The sequence below is a fragment of the Microtus ochrogaster genome, unplaced genomic scaffold (genome assembly GCF_000317375.1).
Source record: "Microtus ochrogaster isolate Prairie Vole_2 unplaced genomic scaffold, MicOch1.0 UNK58, whole genome shotgun sequence".
In the NCBI taxonomy this organism is placed as follows: Eukaryota; Metazoa; Chordata; class Mammalia; order Rodentia; family Cricetidae; genus Microtus; species Microtus ochrogaster.
The window spans coordinates 898,481-917,305 of NW_004949156.1; the positions used below are offsets into that span (position 1 = coordinate 898,481).

General features: G+C 35.0%; 1 protein-coding gene across 1 annotated transcript in view; it reads left to right on the forward strand.

Moving 5' to 3' along the window:
* Dmd (dystrophin) overlaps positions 1 to 18,825 on the forward strand; it is a 1,456,297-nt gene that overhangs the window by 882,272 nt on the left and 555,200 nt on the right. The window contains exon 40 of the mRNA XM_026777353.1: positions 541 to 752. Within this exon, the coding sequence (XP_026633154.1) occupies positions 541 to 752 (212 nt within the window). The remainder of the gene's footprint in view (positions 1 to 540; positions 753 to 18,825) is intronic.

The following is an 18,825-nucleotide window of genomic DNA, read 5'->3' on the forward strand; positions in this document are numbered from 1 at the left end:
ACAAGTTTGCATTCCCACCAGCAATGGATGAGTGTACCCCTTTCTCCACAACCTCTCCAGCAAAGGCTATCATTGGTGTTTTTGATTTTAGCCATTAGGTCTCTCTTTAAATTGAAATATCACCAAGAAGTTGGGCTAGCTACCCAGCGAGCTCTAGAAAATTTTCTGTCTCTGTTTTCCATCTTGCCTCTGACTTTGGGACATCCAAACTAAGATTCTTATACTCACAAGTCAAATGCATAAGTAATAGAACAAAGCCATAGAGAAGATTTCTAAGACATAATTCTTTTTGGTATTAGAAACTAAGAATAAAATTATATTTCTACCCATGGCAGCAATATTCTGATTTACTTTCACGATGATAATTTAATAGAAGATCAAATTTGCCCTCTGAGCAAAGAAATTTTATTAATTATCATACTCATAGCATCATAAATATTGTAATGAGAAATGCAAATATGAAATGAAGTTTTTATGATAAGTTTAAACTGTCTTCTCTAGAGAAGTATTTACTACTGTTTATTTTTCCTCTTACGCCAGTTGAAAGAATTCAGAATCAGTGGGATGAGGTACAAGAGCACCTTCAGAACCGGAGACAACAGTTGGATGAAATGTTAAAGGATTCAACACAGTGGCTAGAAACGAAGGAAGAAGCTGAACAGGTCATAGGACAGGCTAGAGCCAAGCTGGACTCATGGAAAGAGGGTCCTCACACGACAGATGAAATCCAAAAGAAGATCACAGAGACCAAGGTCAGTGCCGAAGATCACTTTAAAAATAAAATCCTTGTTAAATAAAATCATGCCTTAGATTAAAAGCTAATGGCTTTAATGAAAAGAAAACATACTTAAACAAAAATGAATAGTGAAGTTGGCTTGCCTGCTTGTTTCTTTGCTAACTTTTTGAGACAGTCTCAAATTGAAAAAGCTCCTTCAAGATGGGGTTGCCGGTGAGCGCCACCACACCTACCTGCACCAAATTTTGAGACATAATGCAGGTTAGAAAAAAGCTGATAGCCTTTTGCAACTTTCAAGTTGATTTTCATCTTATAGTATACATGTGGCTTGTTAGTTTATGTTTTGTTTTACTGAAACAGACTCTTAAATAGCCTGCTCCCGATCCTCCTGCCTATGCTTCCTGAGTGCAGAAATTACAGGCATGTGCCTTGCTACCATGCCAAATTTCTGCTGGGGATTGAAATAAAGACTTCCTGGAAGCTAGGCAAGCAGACAGTTGTTCTATTTCCCTACCCATGACCTGGGTTTTACACTGTACTATTTCTTAAGAGCACTTCAAAGATGATATGCATACTATACTTCTGCAGTAGTGTGAATTTAAATTAATGTCTGCCATCAATTCCTTCCTAGAAAATAGATCTATCCCACCTCCCATTCCTTACTTTACAGAGAGCTTTAATAGGAGAAAGAAATGAGTGGGTATCAGAGAAGGTATAAAGGGAACATATAGAACATATATATGTATATACATATATACATATATATATTCTCAATTTCTTTTCCCATTCTCTGATGTTAGCACAGCATAGTCTATGCCTCATATTCTTCTTTCTCTTTTTCCTTTTCTCTCTCTTAAAATAATAGAAATATGTTTCCACTTGATAGTTCAGTCCCCTCTAGGCTAAAAGAAAGGGGCAAAACAATTAATTTTATCAAGTACCATGCATGATGTTTATATACATATGATGCTTTCAGTGTTGCATGTATAAGCCATCTGAAACATTAAGTGCTAAACAGTAGATACTATTAAGAGATTTTTAATCAGTGAGATAATGCAATTGGAAGGTTATATGATTGAGTACTAAGCGCAAAACGATCTACATTTCTGTTTTTACATCTGGCAGAAAATGCTTTCCGGTAAACAAGGATTTGAATCAGACATGAATTATATCATTTAAGAAGAAAAGCCATAGAATGTTCTTTCCATACTGTTTTTTTTTTCATTTCTAAAGTATTTCATTCCCAAAACAGTCTGTCTATATTATGTTAAGTTGCATTTAGAAATAAATCCTAAAATATCAACAGCATAATACAATAAAGTTGATAACAATTGGTTTGTTTGTTATAGTCTATCAGAAGCTGATAAATCCTTTTTACAAGTTTTGTCTAAATCGTCACTTGGGGATAAACATTTCCAGTTGTTTTAAACCATCATGTTAAACATAGTTGCTCTAAGGCCACTGGAAACATGTTTGTTCAGTGCATGAAGGTTTATAGCCAGGCCTAGGATTTCTTTCTTTATTTCTTTCTTTATTTATTTTTATTGAAAAAAAATCTGCTTCCTTTCTGCCTCCCATTTCCCTCCCCCTCCTCCCACTCCTCTCCCCCTCCCCCTACTCCATTCCCCCTTCCTCTCCAGTCTGAAGAGCAGTCCAGATTCCCGGCCCTGTGGGCAGTCCTAGGTCCTCCCCCCTCCATCCAGGTCCAGGAAGGTGAACATCCAAACAGGCTAGGCTCCCACAAAGCCAGTTTATGTAGTAGGATCAAAACCCAGTGCCATTGTCCTTGGCTTCTCATCAGCCCTCATTGTCTGCCCGCTGTGTTCAGAGAGTCCGGATGATCACAAGCTCCATCAGTCCCAGTCCAGCTGGCTTTGGTGAGCCCCAATAGATCAGCCCCACTGTCTCAGTGGGTGGGTGCACCCCTCGCGGTCCTGACTTCCTTGCTCATCTTCTCCCTCCTTCTGTTCCTCATTGGGACTTTGGGAGCTCAGTCCATGTTCCAGTGTGGGTCTCTGTCTCTATCTCCATCCATCGCCAGATGAAGGTTCTATGGTGATATGCAAGATATTCATCAGTATGGCTATAGGATAGGGTCATTTCAGGTTCCCTCTCCTAACTGGAGACATCTCCCTGGACACCTGCCAGCCCCTCTAGAGTCAATTTCTACCATGTTTCATTGACCAGAGCTTTCTTCCCAGTTAATTTCAAGAAGACTAAATGGGATTAATAAATTTTAGCCAATCTTTATCATACCCACTTTGTTAAAGGATCTAAGCTGCTGTGAAGATAAGATCTTCACATATACCAAGAATAATATGAGGCCATGTAGGGTTTTAAGATTCATCATTACCCCTATTATTAGTAATTTCCTGACACAGATGCATAAATAATTTCTAATAATTATTTTCTTAATTTCTGCTCTGACTATTGGAAATGCAGTTCACATGGTTAATCTTGTATGCTCTGTTCTTTTAAATTATTCATGCATACATTACATTCTGACGGCAGTTTTCCCTCCTTCATCTCCTCCCAATTCCTTCCTCCCCGATCTACTACATTTTGTTTCAGAAAAGGGCAGCCCTCCCAAAGAAATCATCCCAAAATATGACATATCATGTTGCAATAGGGCTAAATACATCCCCTCATATTAAGGTTGGATGAGGCGACCCAGTAGGCAAAAAGGGTCTCAAATGCAGACAAAAGAGTCAAAGAAACCCCAAAGCTTCCACTTTTAGGTGTCCCACAAGAACACCAAGCTACACACCCTAACATATGTACAGAGGACCTAGGTCAGACGCAATCAGGATCACTGATTTTTTTCCCCAGTTAATTTCAGGAAGACTAAATGGGATTAATAAACTTTTAGCCAGTTTTCATTATACCCACTTTGTTAAAGAATCTAAGCTGCTGTGAAGATAAAATCTTCGCCTATACCCAGAATATATATATGTATATATATACATATACACATATATGTATATGTATGTGTATGATATATATATATATATATATATATATATATATATATACACTCACTCAGTCTCTGATCTCCCATGACCCCTGGTTAATTGATTCTATGGATAATTTTTTGGGGTGTCCTCAACCACTCTGGTTCCTACAATCCTTGCTGAGTTCTGCCTGCTCTGCTTAATGTTAGGCTGTGGGTCTCTGCATCTGTTCCCACCAGTTGCTGGATGAAGCATCTCTGAGGATGATTATGTTAGGCTCTGGTATAGTCTCCTTGAAGTTAGCATACTATGAATTTCACAGATCATATACAAAAAGCGTTAACATACAAAATTATCAAGAAGAGGGTTTGAGATAGATGTAGAAAAAGGGAAATGAGAGGTAAGTAGTGCTATATGGGAATAAAGAAGGGTCTAAAGATTGACAAGTAAAATATGATCTTACCATGAGAGAACCCTAAGTGAGTGTCAAGAATGATTAGGGTACAGTAAGTAGCTCTTAGAAATGTACATAGCTCTATATAAGAGACTAAAAGAAAAAATATGGATAAGACAAAACAATCTATCTAAACAGGTGTTTAAAAACATCTAAAACAACAAATTATTTTATTATAATTACTATCTCTGTTGATGTTTTAAAAATGGTTTTGAATAGACTTAAGTATTTCATTAAAAATGACTTGACCATTATCTATAAAACCATAGGTATTTTTTTGTCTGTGTTTAGAAACTTAATGATTGGCATGGCTGTCACAGTAAATGTTAAGATCATAAGGCAGATAATAAAGATGGCCAAATCTTTAAAGTTACCACCCACCTCTTCTTGTGGATAGTATACATGAATACTGAAACAAACCTATTTTGTTTATTTTATTTAGTTTGTTGAAACAAACACTCAACAAAACTAAAGTTGAGTGTTTCTTGTATGTTAAAGGCAATGCTAGTCATTTGACAAGCATCATTTTATTTGGTTCTCACAGATTACTTATGAAAGTACTTTTTTTTAATTGTATTCAGAAAGCAGAAGGCTGATGAGATTCAGTAACTTCATTTGATAGGAAAAGAGATGAGGGATGGGAATTTATAGCAATTATTCTTATAAATGATCACACAGATTTTTCTCTTTTACCCTCTATCTATGAGGATAAAACACATTGATAAGTAAAACATTATAAGGCTCTGAAAGAGACAAGAGTAATTATAAACTGAGAAATAAGATTATATTTTAAAAGGGCCAATTGGCTGAAAAAGAATTCATTAGTAATTTATTTATTAAAGTAATGAAATAGTATGCTATGGGAACCTTTTTACAATATTCTCTTTGAAAAACTGAAGATAATTTCAAACTAAATTCCTTTTAGCTAAAACTACTGTTTATGTTTAATTCTTTGCAAGGTTGGGGAACAAATAATGGAGATATCTGCTTTTCATGACTAGTGAGTAATGTTGGCAGGCTTATCACTTACAATTTCCATTTTAAAAGAATGTCTGGAAAAACAGACGAGAAGATACTGGATAATCTGACCTGCACCTCCCTCCTCATAACTTATTGCTACATTTGTGTGCCTAAGATTGCCAGGAGAACCTACTGTCCTTGTAAGGCCCTCTTCAGAGTTTGGGGAGGTGTGGTTATAGCTGACATCCTCCCTTGATCCCGCGTACCTGACAATGACCCAATCTACTCCTAGTAAACAGCAGTGAATGACTTCAAATGCTAGCACAACTCTATGATCATTTTGATGCTTTAAACCAATCACCATACTTGAATTCTACTATCTGGATTCCTAGCAATTTAGATATATTAATGATTCTAAATGTTTAATTCTCTCAAATCTCTTCTAGCTATTATCTACACATACTTTATTTTTTCTAATAATATCTATATTTTTTAATTCTGAATTTCCAGTTTATCGTCGTTGCACGATTTTCATCACTCTGTAATTTCTAGTCATTATCGTTTTTAATTCTTCATACGATTTCACTAAGTTTCATCTTTATCTCTATCTCTCTGGTTAGATATTTTGAAACTCTCCACCTCTTGCTTAGAAAAATAAATGGGAAGTAATTATAGAAATAATACCACATTCACATAGTAGAAATCATTTATGAGATGGGGTTTGGGAAAGCCCACCTTAAAAACCTGGCACATGCCTTTAACCTCAGTGCTAGGGATGTGAGTTTGAGGCCAGCCTGGTTTACAGAGCCAGTTTTAGGACAGCCATGACTGTCATATAGAGAAACCTTGTCCCTGAAAACAAACAATAAACAAAATAAACAAACAAAAAACATGGAAAACATGTCAGAATAGAAGGAGACAGCAGTAGGAGAACACTGGTTGAGCAAAACAAAAAACAAAACAACAAAAAAAGACTGCAGATGGTCTATTCTATGATTAGTAATTAGCAGGTCTTGAAAAATTATCCATATCTATTTTCACATTATCTCCCTGCTGCATAATGAATTAATTTTCTGAAACAAAGACATGCATTTAGAAAGCAGATTATTTTATTAATCACATCTCTTCATTTGATCTTTTTAAAGTTGGTTAAATAAATGCTCTTTTTTTAAGAGAGACAGATGTTACAGGGAAAAAAGCATACAAGATTTCTGTTACAAAATCCCTGGCAATAAGCCATAACACAATCCTATGACTGATGATAGCATTTGGAACTTTCAAAAGAAACAAGTATGCATTGGTACCTGAAATGGCCAGCACTGATCATCCTAGGATTTATTTCATTTGCTACAACCTCAGTTGAGCTCACAGTCTGTTCACCAAGCTAACATTGGTCCAAACGTGGCAGTAAGTTACTAGGAAAAAGAATTATTTCTTCATCACATTGAACTTTTTTTTCTGGTGGTAAGAGAGATTTGGCCAGCTCATAGTTTTCATTTATTTTTCTCCTTTCAGCCTTTGAAAGAGAAATTCCTTTTTTGTCTGCTCTGTGATTGCTTTTGTGTCAAATTCAGCATAAAAGCCTCTCAAACGTGACGGCATTAGCTGTTTTGTGCTTGGCTGAGCTAAGAGTACATGAATTCAATAGAGAAGTGAAATCTTGTTTGAGCCTAGCTGATTTGGCTATTTAATATTTGAAACTACTTCAAGTGAGAAATCTAATAATTTAAAAATTATTAAAAAACATTTCCAGGGCTGAAAAAAAACCTATGTTTTAAATGTGTCCTTTACTGGATCATAAATACATTATAATTGTAATTAATTTTCATACTTAATCCTCTTCTCTAAAGTAGCTACACTGGCTAGTTGAGAATCACAAATTATTTTAGTGGGAAAAAAGAAATCCAGGGTTTTGTTGTATAAAAATAAAAGATACAATTTTATTATATATGGAGGAGGTAAACTTACATACCAGGCAGTGTCCTGTCTAGATATAAATATGTATAATGTTAGAAACTGAATTATTTTATATATGTCAAGCAGATACATTTTGTTATATATGTATAAATGTGTATATTAGCTTTATACAAAGTTATCTCTGCAAATCTAATAATTACAAACGTCTGAAATCCTCTTTTAAGAGCCTAAATGTGGTCATACATTTTAAAACTCCCCTTTATTCTCTCCCGATAGCTGCTACACGAATAAGAAGAATCAATACACTAATAGTATTTTTCTCCTTAAAGTACTTGCAAACTACTAAACTTAAAACATATGGACTATACCTTATATCAGTGATGCAGCAAAAGGAAAACTTCCCCTGCTACTTAGGTACTCTGTATCTAAGGCAGAGGTACCAAGTCTTGTTTGCATTCTTTTACACTCTGATCACAACCTTATTTTGCCTAGGTTTCTGTTCATATTTTAATTTCTTCCGTACTGGAAAATATACTGTGATGACTAGAAAACCACTCCACACACACAAAAAAAAATATTCTGGCAAACAGTTTTAAATTGTCTTAGTGGAAATTATAAAATGAACCAAAACATAAAAATCTCTGAATTGTTATACTTCCACAAAACAGTAATATTAGAGGCTTTTTTCTATTTTCCTGTCATTTTCTTCCAGCTCCACATTAGTTTTGAAAATCATTGGCCTTAGAGCCCCTGGTAGTTATAAAAACTAGCAATCTTATAGCCATCAAGAGTGACAGGATTGATATTCCTCAGAAGCTACATTTTTATTCCAAAAGTGATGGCACTATTTGACCTATCTTTCAACTCTCTGGGAAAAATAAATTTAAAACGAACCTATGCACAGAATCTTGTCTTTATTTGGGCTGACTTAGAGCTATGTCCCCAGGAAAAGGCAAACATTCTTTTTCATAGTACATATCATTCTGTAGCCGTTATTTAACAAGGCATCTTACACTGTAGTGATGTTCATTGAGAAAGCTTGGAGAAAAACTTGAAATGGGCATCTGGGAATTGAGTTGTCCATATGGAGACTTCAAAAGCTCTGACATATTTGTGGAGAGTGGAGAGGGTCTTTGGCATGCCTTCATGAATACATATGTAAAATAAATATAAAAATTACAAACAAGAACCAAATGGAAATACTGGCTTTGAAAAAACAGCCATAAGGAAAAAAACGCATAAGTGGTCAAGAAAAATATTATGAACCTACGTAAAGCAAAAACTGACAAAAATGAAGTGATTATTCAACAAAACATGGCTATTTTTAATGACAAAGTGAATATCTGGAAAGATAAATAGAGGCACTTAAAAATCACTAAAATTTGACAAACACTACGCAATCATAATTCACATAACTCTCCAACATATTAACAACAGATTAAAATTCTATAATTTAAAATTTTTAAGGCTATGAAATAAAATTAAAAATAATTAGCTTCAATGTTTGCAAATATAAAAATAGTGAAGAGAAGAAATATAATTAAAACCTTGAGCAAAATGAAAATAAAAATACAAAATACTTAGGCATCTGAAGAAGGAGATGTGTCATTGTGAGGGAAAAAAATGAAGAAAACTAGCTAGCCAAGTTTTATATTGTTTGAAGAAGAAAATCCTAATGTGGATGTTGGTGGAAATAATGAAAGAAAAAATGAATTCAATACTTTTTGATAAAAATAATTTAAATAACAGAGAAAGAATTTTTATATTTAAAATTTTTAATTTAAATTTTAATTTTGCAAATTTTTAAATTGAAATTTTTTTAAATTTTCAATTTTCAAATTCTAAATTTCAAATTTTCAAATTTCCATTTCTAAATTTCAAGTTTTTAAATTTCAAATTACAATTTTTTAAATTTTAAATTCTAAATTTCAAATTACAAATCTTTAATTTTTAAATTTTAATTCTCAAATTTTTAGATTTTTACATTTTAAAATGAAATCTTTCAATTTCAAATTTTGAAGTTTTTCAATTTTATAATGAAATTTTAAATATAAGATTTTAAATTTTAAATTATCAAATTTTAAATTTTTAAATGAATTTTTGCTATGAATTATAAAATTTAATTTAGAAAATATTATGAAAATGAAGAAATAACACAATTAATTGTAATATTGTAATATTGCAAATTAATTGTAAAATATTATAAATTAATTGTAAAATTATAATTTATAATATTATATATGTGTGTGCAAAACATAATTCTATCATTTCTAACAGGATAAATGAACTTAATAGATTTACAATATGCAAAATAAGCCAAGTACAAAAAGACAAACATCCTATTATGTTACATGGATTTAGATATGGAATTTAATCACTACAAACTTACACAAGTGGAGATAAGAACGGTGGTTACAAGAAGTGTATTGTATTGTGGTGGATATCATGTCCCAAGTTTTCAGAAATAATAATAATTAAATCCTCCATGATTATTATACAACATGTTGATGTGGTTAATAATAAAACCATTGCATGCCTCTAAACGTTTTAAAACCACATTTCAAATGCTCTAATACAAAAATTGAACACTATATGACATGGCAGATTAAGTTCTTTACTGTAAAGTAGTAACAATACACATACATCACACACATCACATTATATCCATAAGAATGTATAATTGTCATGTTAATTAAAGTAAACATTTAAAATAAAAATAATTAAAGTTTATTTATATGAAAAATTAACCTATTTGGGGATGAAATGTAAAACTGAACACAAGAACTAAAGTGTTAAGAGTTGGAAGATGGCTTAGGACTTAAAATCACTTCTTTTTTTTTCTTTTTATAATTGATTTTATTGAACTCTACATTTTCCTCTGCTCCCCTCTCTTCCTCTCTCCTCCCCTCAACCCTCCCCCATGGTCCCCTGGCTCCTAATTTACTCAGAAAATCTTATCTTTTTCTACTTCCCATGTAGATTAGATCTACTTAAGTCTCTCTCAGTGTCCTTATTGTTGTCTAGGCCCTCTGGAATTGTGATTTGTAGGCTGGTTTTCTTTGCTTTATGTCTAAAAAACACCCATAAGTGAGTACATGTGATAAATTTTTTTCTGAGTCTGGATTATCTCACTCAATATAAAGTTTTCTAGATCCATTCATTTATATGCAATTTTCAAGATGTCATTTTTTTTCTGTTGTGTAGTACAGACCTAAACAGAGAACTCTCAACAGAGGAATTTAAATGGCTGAAAGACACTTAAGGAAATGCTCAACATCCTTAGCCATCAGAGAAATGCAAATCAAAACAACTCTGAGATGCCCTCATACACCTTACATCAAATTTCGAGATCTCATCGTTTTTCTCTGTTGTGTAGTACTCCATTGTGTAAATGTACCACATTTTCCTTATCCATTTCTCGGTCCGAGGGGCATGGATGTTGTTTCCCGGTTCTGGCTATGACAAACAAAGCTGCTATGAACATAGCTGAGTACATGTCCTTGTGGCATGATTGAGCATGCTTTGGATATATAACCAAAAGTGGTATTACTGGGTCTTGAGGAAAGTTGTTTCCTAATTTTCTAAGAAATTGTCACAGTGACATCCAAAGGGGCTGTGCCAGCTTGCACTCCCACCATCAGTGCAGAAGTGTTCCCTTTTCCCCACAACCTCTCCAACATAATTTGTCGTCAGTGTTTTTTATCTTGGCCATTCTTACAGGTGTAAGATGGAATCACAGAGTTATTTTGATTTGCATTTCTCTGATAACTAAGGATGCTGAGCAGTTCCTTAAGTGTCTTTCAGCCATTTCAGATCCCTCTGTTGAGAGTTCTCTTTTTAGGTCTGTATTCCATTTTTTATTGGATTTTTGTGTTCTTTTGTTAACCAATGTCTTGAGTTCTTTGTATATTTTGGAGATCAGACCTCTGTCTGATGTGGAGCTGGTGAAGATCTTTCCCCATTGTGTAGGCTGACATTTGTCTTGTTGGCCATGTCCTTTGCTTTACAGAAGCTTTTCAGATTCAGGAGGTCCCATTTATTAATTGTTTCTCTCAATGTCTGTGCTACAGGGGTTATATTTAGGAAGTGGTCTCCTGTGCCAATGCGTTCAAGTGTATTTCCCACTTTCTCTTCTAAGAAGTTTGGTGTGGTTGGCTTCATGTTGAGGTCTTTGATCCATTTTGACTTGAAATTTTTGCTTGGCAATGGATATGAATCTATTTTCATTCTTTTACATGTTGACATCCAGTCCAGCATCATTTGTTAAATATGCTTTTTTTTATTTTATAATTTTTGCTTCTTTGTCAAAAATCAGGTGTTTGTAGGTGTGTGGATAGATATTTAGGTCTTCAATTTGGTTCTCTTGGTCTTCCATTCTGTTTTTTGCCAATACCAGGCTGTTTCCTGTACTGTAGCTCTGGAGTAGAGGTTTTAGTCAGGAATTGTGATGCTTCCAAAAATTCTTTTATTGTACAGGAATGTTTTGGCTATCCTTAGTTTTTTTTTTTGTTTTTCCATATGAAGTTGAGTACTGTTCTTTTGAGGTCTGTGAAGAATTTTGCTGGGATTTTGCTGGGCATTGCATTGAATCTGTAGATTGCTTTAGGTAAGATTGCCATTTTACTATGTTAATTCTACCTACCCAAGAGCATGGGAGAGATTTCCACTTTCTGGTGTCTTCTTCAATTTCATTCTTCAAAGATTTCAAGTTCTTGTCATAGAAGTCTTCCACTTCTTTGGTTAGAGTTACTCAGAGATATTTTATGCTATTTTTCGCTATTATAAAGGATGGTGTTTTTCTGATTTTTTTCTCAGCCCATTTATCATCTCTGTACAGGAGGGCTACTGATTTTTTTAAGTTAATCTTGTATCCCGCTATATTACTGAAAGTGTTTAGGAGTTATAGAAGTTCCTTGGTAGAATATTTGGGGTTGCTTCTGTAAACTGAACTTTTGCCATCGTGAGTACTAGCATTTGAATCCCAGCATCCATGTATCAAGCTGAGTGTCCACTAATTGCCTATCAACCTCATTTAAAAAGATGAGGGACAGGCTCACTGGAACTTGCTGACTTCCAACATAGTCAAGAAAAGCAATCCAGATTCAGGGAGAGACCCTATTTCAAATAAATAGATACACTGTGTTAAAATATGACATTAATCACCATCTTCTGGTCTGCATATGCATGTATGAAGTTGCATACACAGCACACAAATATACACACATACACACTCACACACATGTGCACATAAACACAAACACATAAAACTTTAACATATTTCAAGAAAGCATAGGGGTACAAAATACTGTTGGATACTATCTTTTTAGATGAAGACCAAAAATAAATGTAATAAAAGACACACAAATTATATTTTATCAAAACTAAAACTTTTACACTTCAAACAATGCCAATAACTTAAAAGATAATCTTCAGGAAAGGAGAAAATATTTTAAATGGTATCTGTGACAAAGAATATATTCAAAAAATATTTAAACTCTAATAATTCACTTACAAAAATACAAATAAATGACCCAGATACAGAAATTATTTTAATAGAAAAATTTTTGGAAATAGACAACCTTAAATAAATCATAATATCGTTATCACTATTGATGAGAAAATATAAATGAAAAACAATGAAATAGTACTTTGCACTCATTAGAATAGCTAAAATAAAGAAGTCAGACTATGGGATGTAGAATAATTGGAACCCTTGTATATTTGATGAGAATTTTAAATGATGAATATTTTCAGATGTGATCGTACTCACCTATAATCTCAGCAGTAGACACAAAGAGTCAGAAGGATCCCTGAAAGTTCCAGGCCAGTGTGGGCTATATAACAAGTTCCATGTCAGGATCGCTATGGATCTCCACCAGAGTTTCCTCTGACTCCCCCCTGCCAAGGCCCAGTCCAACATCTTTCAGGTCCTCAGCTGGCCTGAGTTAGTGGGAGCTCACTGAATCTGGACTGATAACTGGGGAACACAGGACAGAACTAGCCCTCTCCTTGAATGCAGGCAACAGCGGTGTGGTTTGTGCAGTATGTGAAGACATGGCAGTGGTACCGGGATCTAATTCTAATGAATGGACTGACTTTGTGGAGCCCATTCTCTATGGAGAGATACCATGCTCAGTCTAGGCATGGTGAGAAGTCGGGGAGGGGCTTGATCCTGCCTCAACAAGCTGATGGGACAGAATTCATTGACTTCACAGGGGAGACCTTACCCTCTTTGATGAGCAGATGGGGGATATAGGATGAGAGGAAGGTGAGGGAAACTGGGATTGGATGTAGAACAGAAGAAAGAAAGGAAGGAAGGAAGAAAGGAAGGAAAGAAGGAAGGAAGGAAGGAAGGAAGGAAGGAAGGAAGGAAGGAAGGAAGGAAGGAAGGAAGGAAGGAAGGAAGGAAGAGGACAGCCAGAGCTATGTAATGAGACCCTGTCTCAAGAAAACATACAAATGAATGAACAAATTGGGAAAATAAATAAACTGTGGAAACAATGGGAAAATATTCAACAGTTTACAATAATATAAATATTAGCATTCTATTGCTAAATATATACACAAAAGGAATAAAAATAGACACAAACAATTTGTACAGAAGTCCATGGTAGTATTAACCATCATATCCAGACAGCATAATCAACCCATGTGTTCATCAGCAAAGGAATGCATAAACAAAATGTGGTACATCCAAAAATTAAGTCTTCCTCAATGATAAAACTTCATTATGATGCTAATATTAGAACACAGATAAATCTCAAAGTCATTAAGTTAATTGATATAACCCAGTCAAAAATATAATTGTCTCTATCGGCATATATATAATACAAGAAATAACTGGGGATAAGACAATGGAGAGTGGAAAGTTAGTATTATTAGTATGAGGTTTTATTTTATAGAGAAGAGACTGTTCCAAAATCGGATTATAGGAACAGTAACACATCAATGTTAATCAATGAAAAAAACGCATACTATTTTAATGGGTGTATTTAATAGGTGGATTATGTAATGGTAAATCTGCTTTTAAATTTATATAGGTATATCAATGAAGACTTCAGATTTTTGCCTAGGTTTTAAAAGTGCAGATATGTAATCTCATGACAAGAGAGACTTGTGAATGTAATCTCTCATAGGACACTCATGGGATTTGAAGTTACCAAGAAATTCAGGGATGGTAGCACAAGAAAATGCTACTTTCCGGGGATTTCTGATGTTCGTTTGGGGCTGGTCCTACTGGACCCCTTCTACATGCTCTCAACCAGACTTCTCTTAGAAGCCTGGGATATCTGGATGACTTGTTAATTACAATACTGCTAAAGCCTTTTAATAAAGTCAGCAAATTAAAGTGAGAGCTCAAATAAAGAGAATGCTTTCCAAAATGTCATAATGAAATTAAGGTAATGAAACACTTGGAGGACTTTCCTCCCTTCCTTTTGTATAAAACTTCTTCCAAAGAAGCTGGAAGAGAAATGGGGCCTGAAAGTAAAGAGGGGAAAAATAAATTGTGTGCCATTAGTTTAATTATAAAAATTCATTACATGAAGCCATGTAAGACAGAAAATAATGGAACTCTAATGGGTTGGCCGATAACACATTTACTAGCCTGCTCTCAGCTTGTAGTCATTGTGGAAAGGACAAAAAGTAGCAGCACTGGTATGGAACCCTCAGAGCTGTTGAAAGATTAATCATTTCCAGTAAGCTGGAAAATGAGGGCCATTTTCTTAAATAGTATCCTGTAAGGAATGTTACCTTGTGAGACAGAATTGTTTGGTAATGTCAAAGGTTTAATAGATGAGTCTTAGAGTTAATGGTGAGAGGCTTTACATTCTAAATAGCTTTCTTGCACATATTTTAACATTTCTATTATAAATCCATAGAGGATTTTTATAGGTCATTTTAATTCACACTGGAAAGAACGAAATTAACTTTACTTTCCCCAATAAAGATTTTCAGAACATTAATTCTTATTTATAGCTAAATTGTTTCATTTTTAAAGAACCAAAACAAACATGTTTTTTTCTGCTTCCTATGAACACCTTGCTGTAGTTTGCATAATAATTTTCCGAAAATGTTATGATCATTGAGAAAGCAGTTTTGTGTTCTTCAAAGTTCAAGTACAGAAAATATAATTACTTCCAATAAATTTATTTATATGTAAATATATGTCATCCATCTAGATTGAATCCTGAGCCCTGATACCTGCACTTTGTGATGTCTTTCACCGACTTCACCATCTTAAAAAAGTGTCATAACTTTAAGAACTTTTGTATTATTAAGTGAACAGTTGCAAAACTTGCAACAGGAAGTTGCAAGCAGCAAAAATTGCAGCAGGATAGAAACGTTAACATAAGCTGAAAGTGGATACATAGGTGTGCTACTTATGCTTGTGGTATGTATTAGCAGAGGGAAGGTTAGAATTTTGTTCTTTGTGTAGCTTAAACATTTTACACAGGGGCACATCAAAGGTAACATTTTTCACTGCAAAAATTTAACTCAGACAGTGATATGTAGGTTGAAGGCCAGTTTGAATGTAGAAAAGGTGAGTTAACTAACTGTTGTTGCAAAATGTGAGCAAAAGATGATGAGGACATAAATTAAGGAAAGAGAAATGAAGGTGGAAATTTAAAGAATAAGGGGACTTCATGAGGTATCTACCTTGGAGGTAGATGTAACCCCTTTCTCCATTTCTAGTTGAGAATCGGTTTAAAATCAGAAGGAATAGACAATTGAATCAGATACAAAGTTTATAAATAATAATATTTAATAGACAGGCAAAAACACCTTGCATTCTATAAGAGGATAGAGCCAAGGAAAGAAAAACCTTCCAAGGAAGTGAGAGTAGTTGATAGTACCTGCTAGTGAAAATCAATTAAAAGACAAGTTTCTGACTTCCCAGAGGTACAGACCATTGGTAACAAAACCAGTTGACTACTTCCTTCCAAAAGTTTCAGTAACAACCAAACTTGAACTGCAAGTATCCGACAAAAATAAGTATGCATTGCCTGTTTACTAGGTTACAACTTGAGAGGGGCTTCAGATGGATTGTAGTAGCTGTACTACCACGTGTCATTTCAATATCCTCTCGCTCAGATCATTAAGCTAGCTGAGGGCAAATCAGTCTTATGGTGGTGGGGAGGTATATGCACTGAAAACACACTTTAAGCCTCTGGTCCCATTAACTTCTTGTTCAAATTAGACAAAGCAACATGGTCAAGATCAACGTTATGGTAAGATGGTAAACTTAGCCTTCTGTGGGAGAAACTTCAGAGTTTGCAGGCAGAGATAAATAAAGTCAGTGAGATGGTTTAGCAGATAAAACTGCTTATCACCAGGCCTGATGAACTAAACTCAATCCACAGGACCTGTCAAGGTGGACGGGGCCTCTGACCTCAGCATGCATATCGTGATGTGCCTGGCTTACACAGCACACAGACAGACAGACAAATAGATAAATCAACTTTCAAGGATGAATTTAGGACAGTAATCAATTTTGTTGCAGTTATGTCTGTCAGAACAGTTTTCTTAGAACGGTGAAGGCAGAATTGCATGACAAAAGTGGTAGCAATGAGTAATTTCTGAATGGTATAACTGCAAAAAGAAAGACAATAATCCCGGTCACAATCTGTTGTTTAAAGAAGAAATAGTCGCTATTGATTGAAGGCTGCAGAGAGGGACCCCACAAAGCAGGCAGGAGTTGAAACACAAAGAGAAAGGGAGCACATGGAGGAAGAGCCCCTATGTGAACCCAGATGCTAAAATTAGCATTCAGGAACAAAATACTTGTTGTCCCCTGAGACTGAAAAGGAGGAAAGTCTTCTATTCTATGAATCTGATGATTGGTGTATTAAATGACCTCTGTGGAAGCATAGGTAGGGCCATTTGCTGTGACATTCCATTCTGTTGATATTGTCAGGATGGAGTCTGGATACCACAGCAAATATTTCAAACAGAAGTGTAATTCTAAGAACTGGGTCTATAGCTACTGAAGAAGCTGAAAAACACAACAGGAGATAGGTAACTCCAGATTTAACAACTTCAAGAAGACGATAACACTTTAAAACCTGAAAACTCAGAGCTACAAATGCCCAAAAACCATAACCATCAGATGCTAACTCCAGCAGTGGTGTGGCTACACAGTGCATGTGAGAAATTCTTAGGCTGAAGCAACACCACCTCTCTGCTATTCTGTTTCATGCCAGTGTTTACTATTGGCCTGATTCAACAAGACACCAGCGCACAGAAGGAACAGGGGAAAACAGATTTCTTACCAGGGTTACTCCATCTAAATTACTGTGTGAAGCAAGAACAGAAGATAGATCTAAGAGATAATGAGTTCTTGATCATTAGCTAATAGAACCAAAATTTTCCATGAATCCCTTGGTTCAAGACACACACACACACAAACACACACACACACAGAGAGAGAGAGAGAGAGAGAGAGAGAGAGAGAGAGAGAGAGAGAGAGAGAGAGAGAGTTTACTTTGGTTGTGTTTTCCCCTCCCTCAAGTCCTTCCAGATCCTCTCCCATTCCCTACACATCCAACTTAAAGTTGTTTCTCAATAAACAAAAAGAAAATATAACACCAAAACCAATAAAGCAACACTCTAAAATAAACTGTGGAGTCCATTGTATGTTGGTCAACTGCTCCTGGTTCACATACTCTGTATATTCAAGAAAATTTATTTTTTTCCTCTCACAAGCAGGCTTAAATGACAGTTTTGTGGGTTAACCTTTTGTCTAGCAGCTAGGTTTTCATTCATGTATGCATGTATTTAATCATTTCTAAATATGACAAAATAATATCTAATAAGATAGAACAAAACTATCACATCAAAGTTGGATAAGATAAACCAATAGAAGAAAAAGGGTCAAGGAAAAGGCGCAAGAATCAGACAACCACTCGTTCACACACTCAGCAATTCCATAAAAGCATTAAACTGTTAGTCATAATGTAAATGCAAAGGACCTGGGGAAGACCATGAATGCTCTGTGCATTCTGCTTCAGTCTCCGGGAGTTCATATGAGCTCTGCTCATGGTGATTGAGAGGGCCTTATTTTCTTGCTGTCCTTCATTCCTTTTGGCTCTTACCGTCTTTGTGCCTCTTCTTTAGTGGTTTCCCTAAACTCTGAAAGGAAGAAATTGATGAAGACACCCCAGTTACGACTGGGTGATTCAAGGATTCTCACTCTGCATATTGTATGGCTGTGGGTCTCTGTATTTGTTCTTATCAGCTACAGGATGATGGTTGAGCTAGACTCTGATCTATGAGAATAGCAGAACCCTTTTAGGGAGTCGTTTTATCACTCCTTTTTGTTTTGTTTTTCAGAGGAGTTTTGGGGGTTTTATTGTTCTTTTTGTTTTGATTTGTTTTTTTAGACAGGTATTATTTGGTTTTACCCTAAGTCCCTTGGCTATCTAGTCTCAGGTTCTTGGTCAACTAAGGAATGTATGGATTGGGTATGGATTCCGTCTCATAGAGTGGGCCTTAAGTCAAACCAGTTGTTGGTTGGTCACTCTCCCCAGTTTTATGTTACCATTGCCTTAACATATCTTAGAGGTAGTACACCATTGTGGATAAAGGCTTTGAGGATGTCTTGGTGCTGGTGCTTACATTTCTCCTTACACAGTGTGCCAATTTTTTTTATACCAAAGACACTGGAACATAGTGGTGAAGGTTTTGGTTTTTTTTTTTTTTTCGTGGAAATAGTTTATTTTATTTATTTATTTATTTATTTTTATTTTTTTTATTTTTTTTATTGAGAAAAAAATATTTCCGCCTCCTCCCAGCCTCCCACTCCTTCC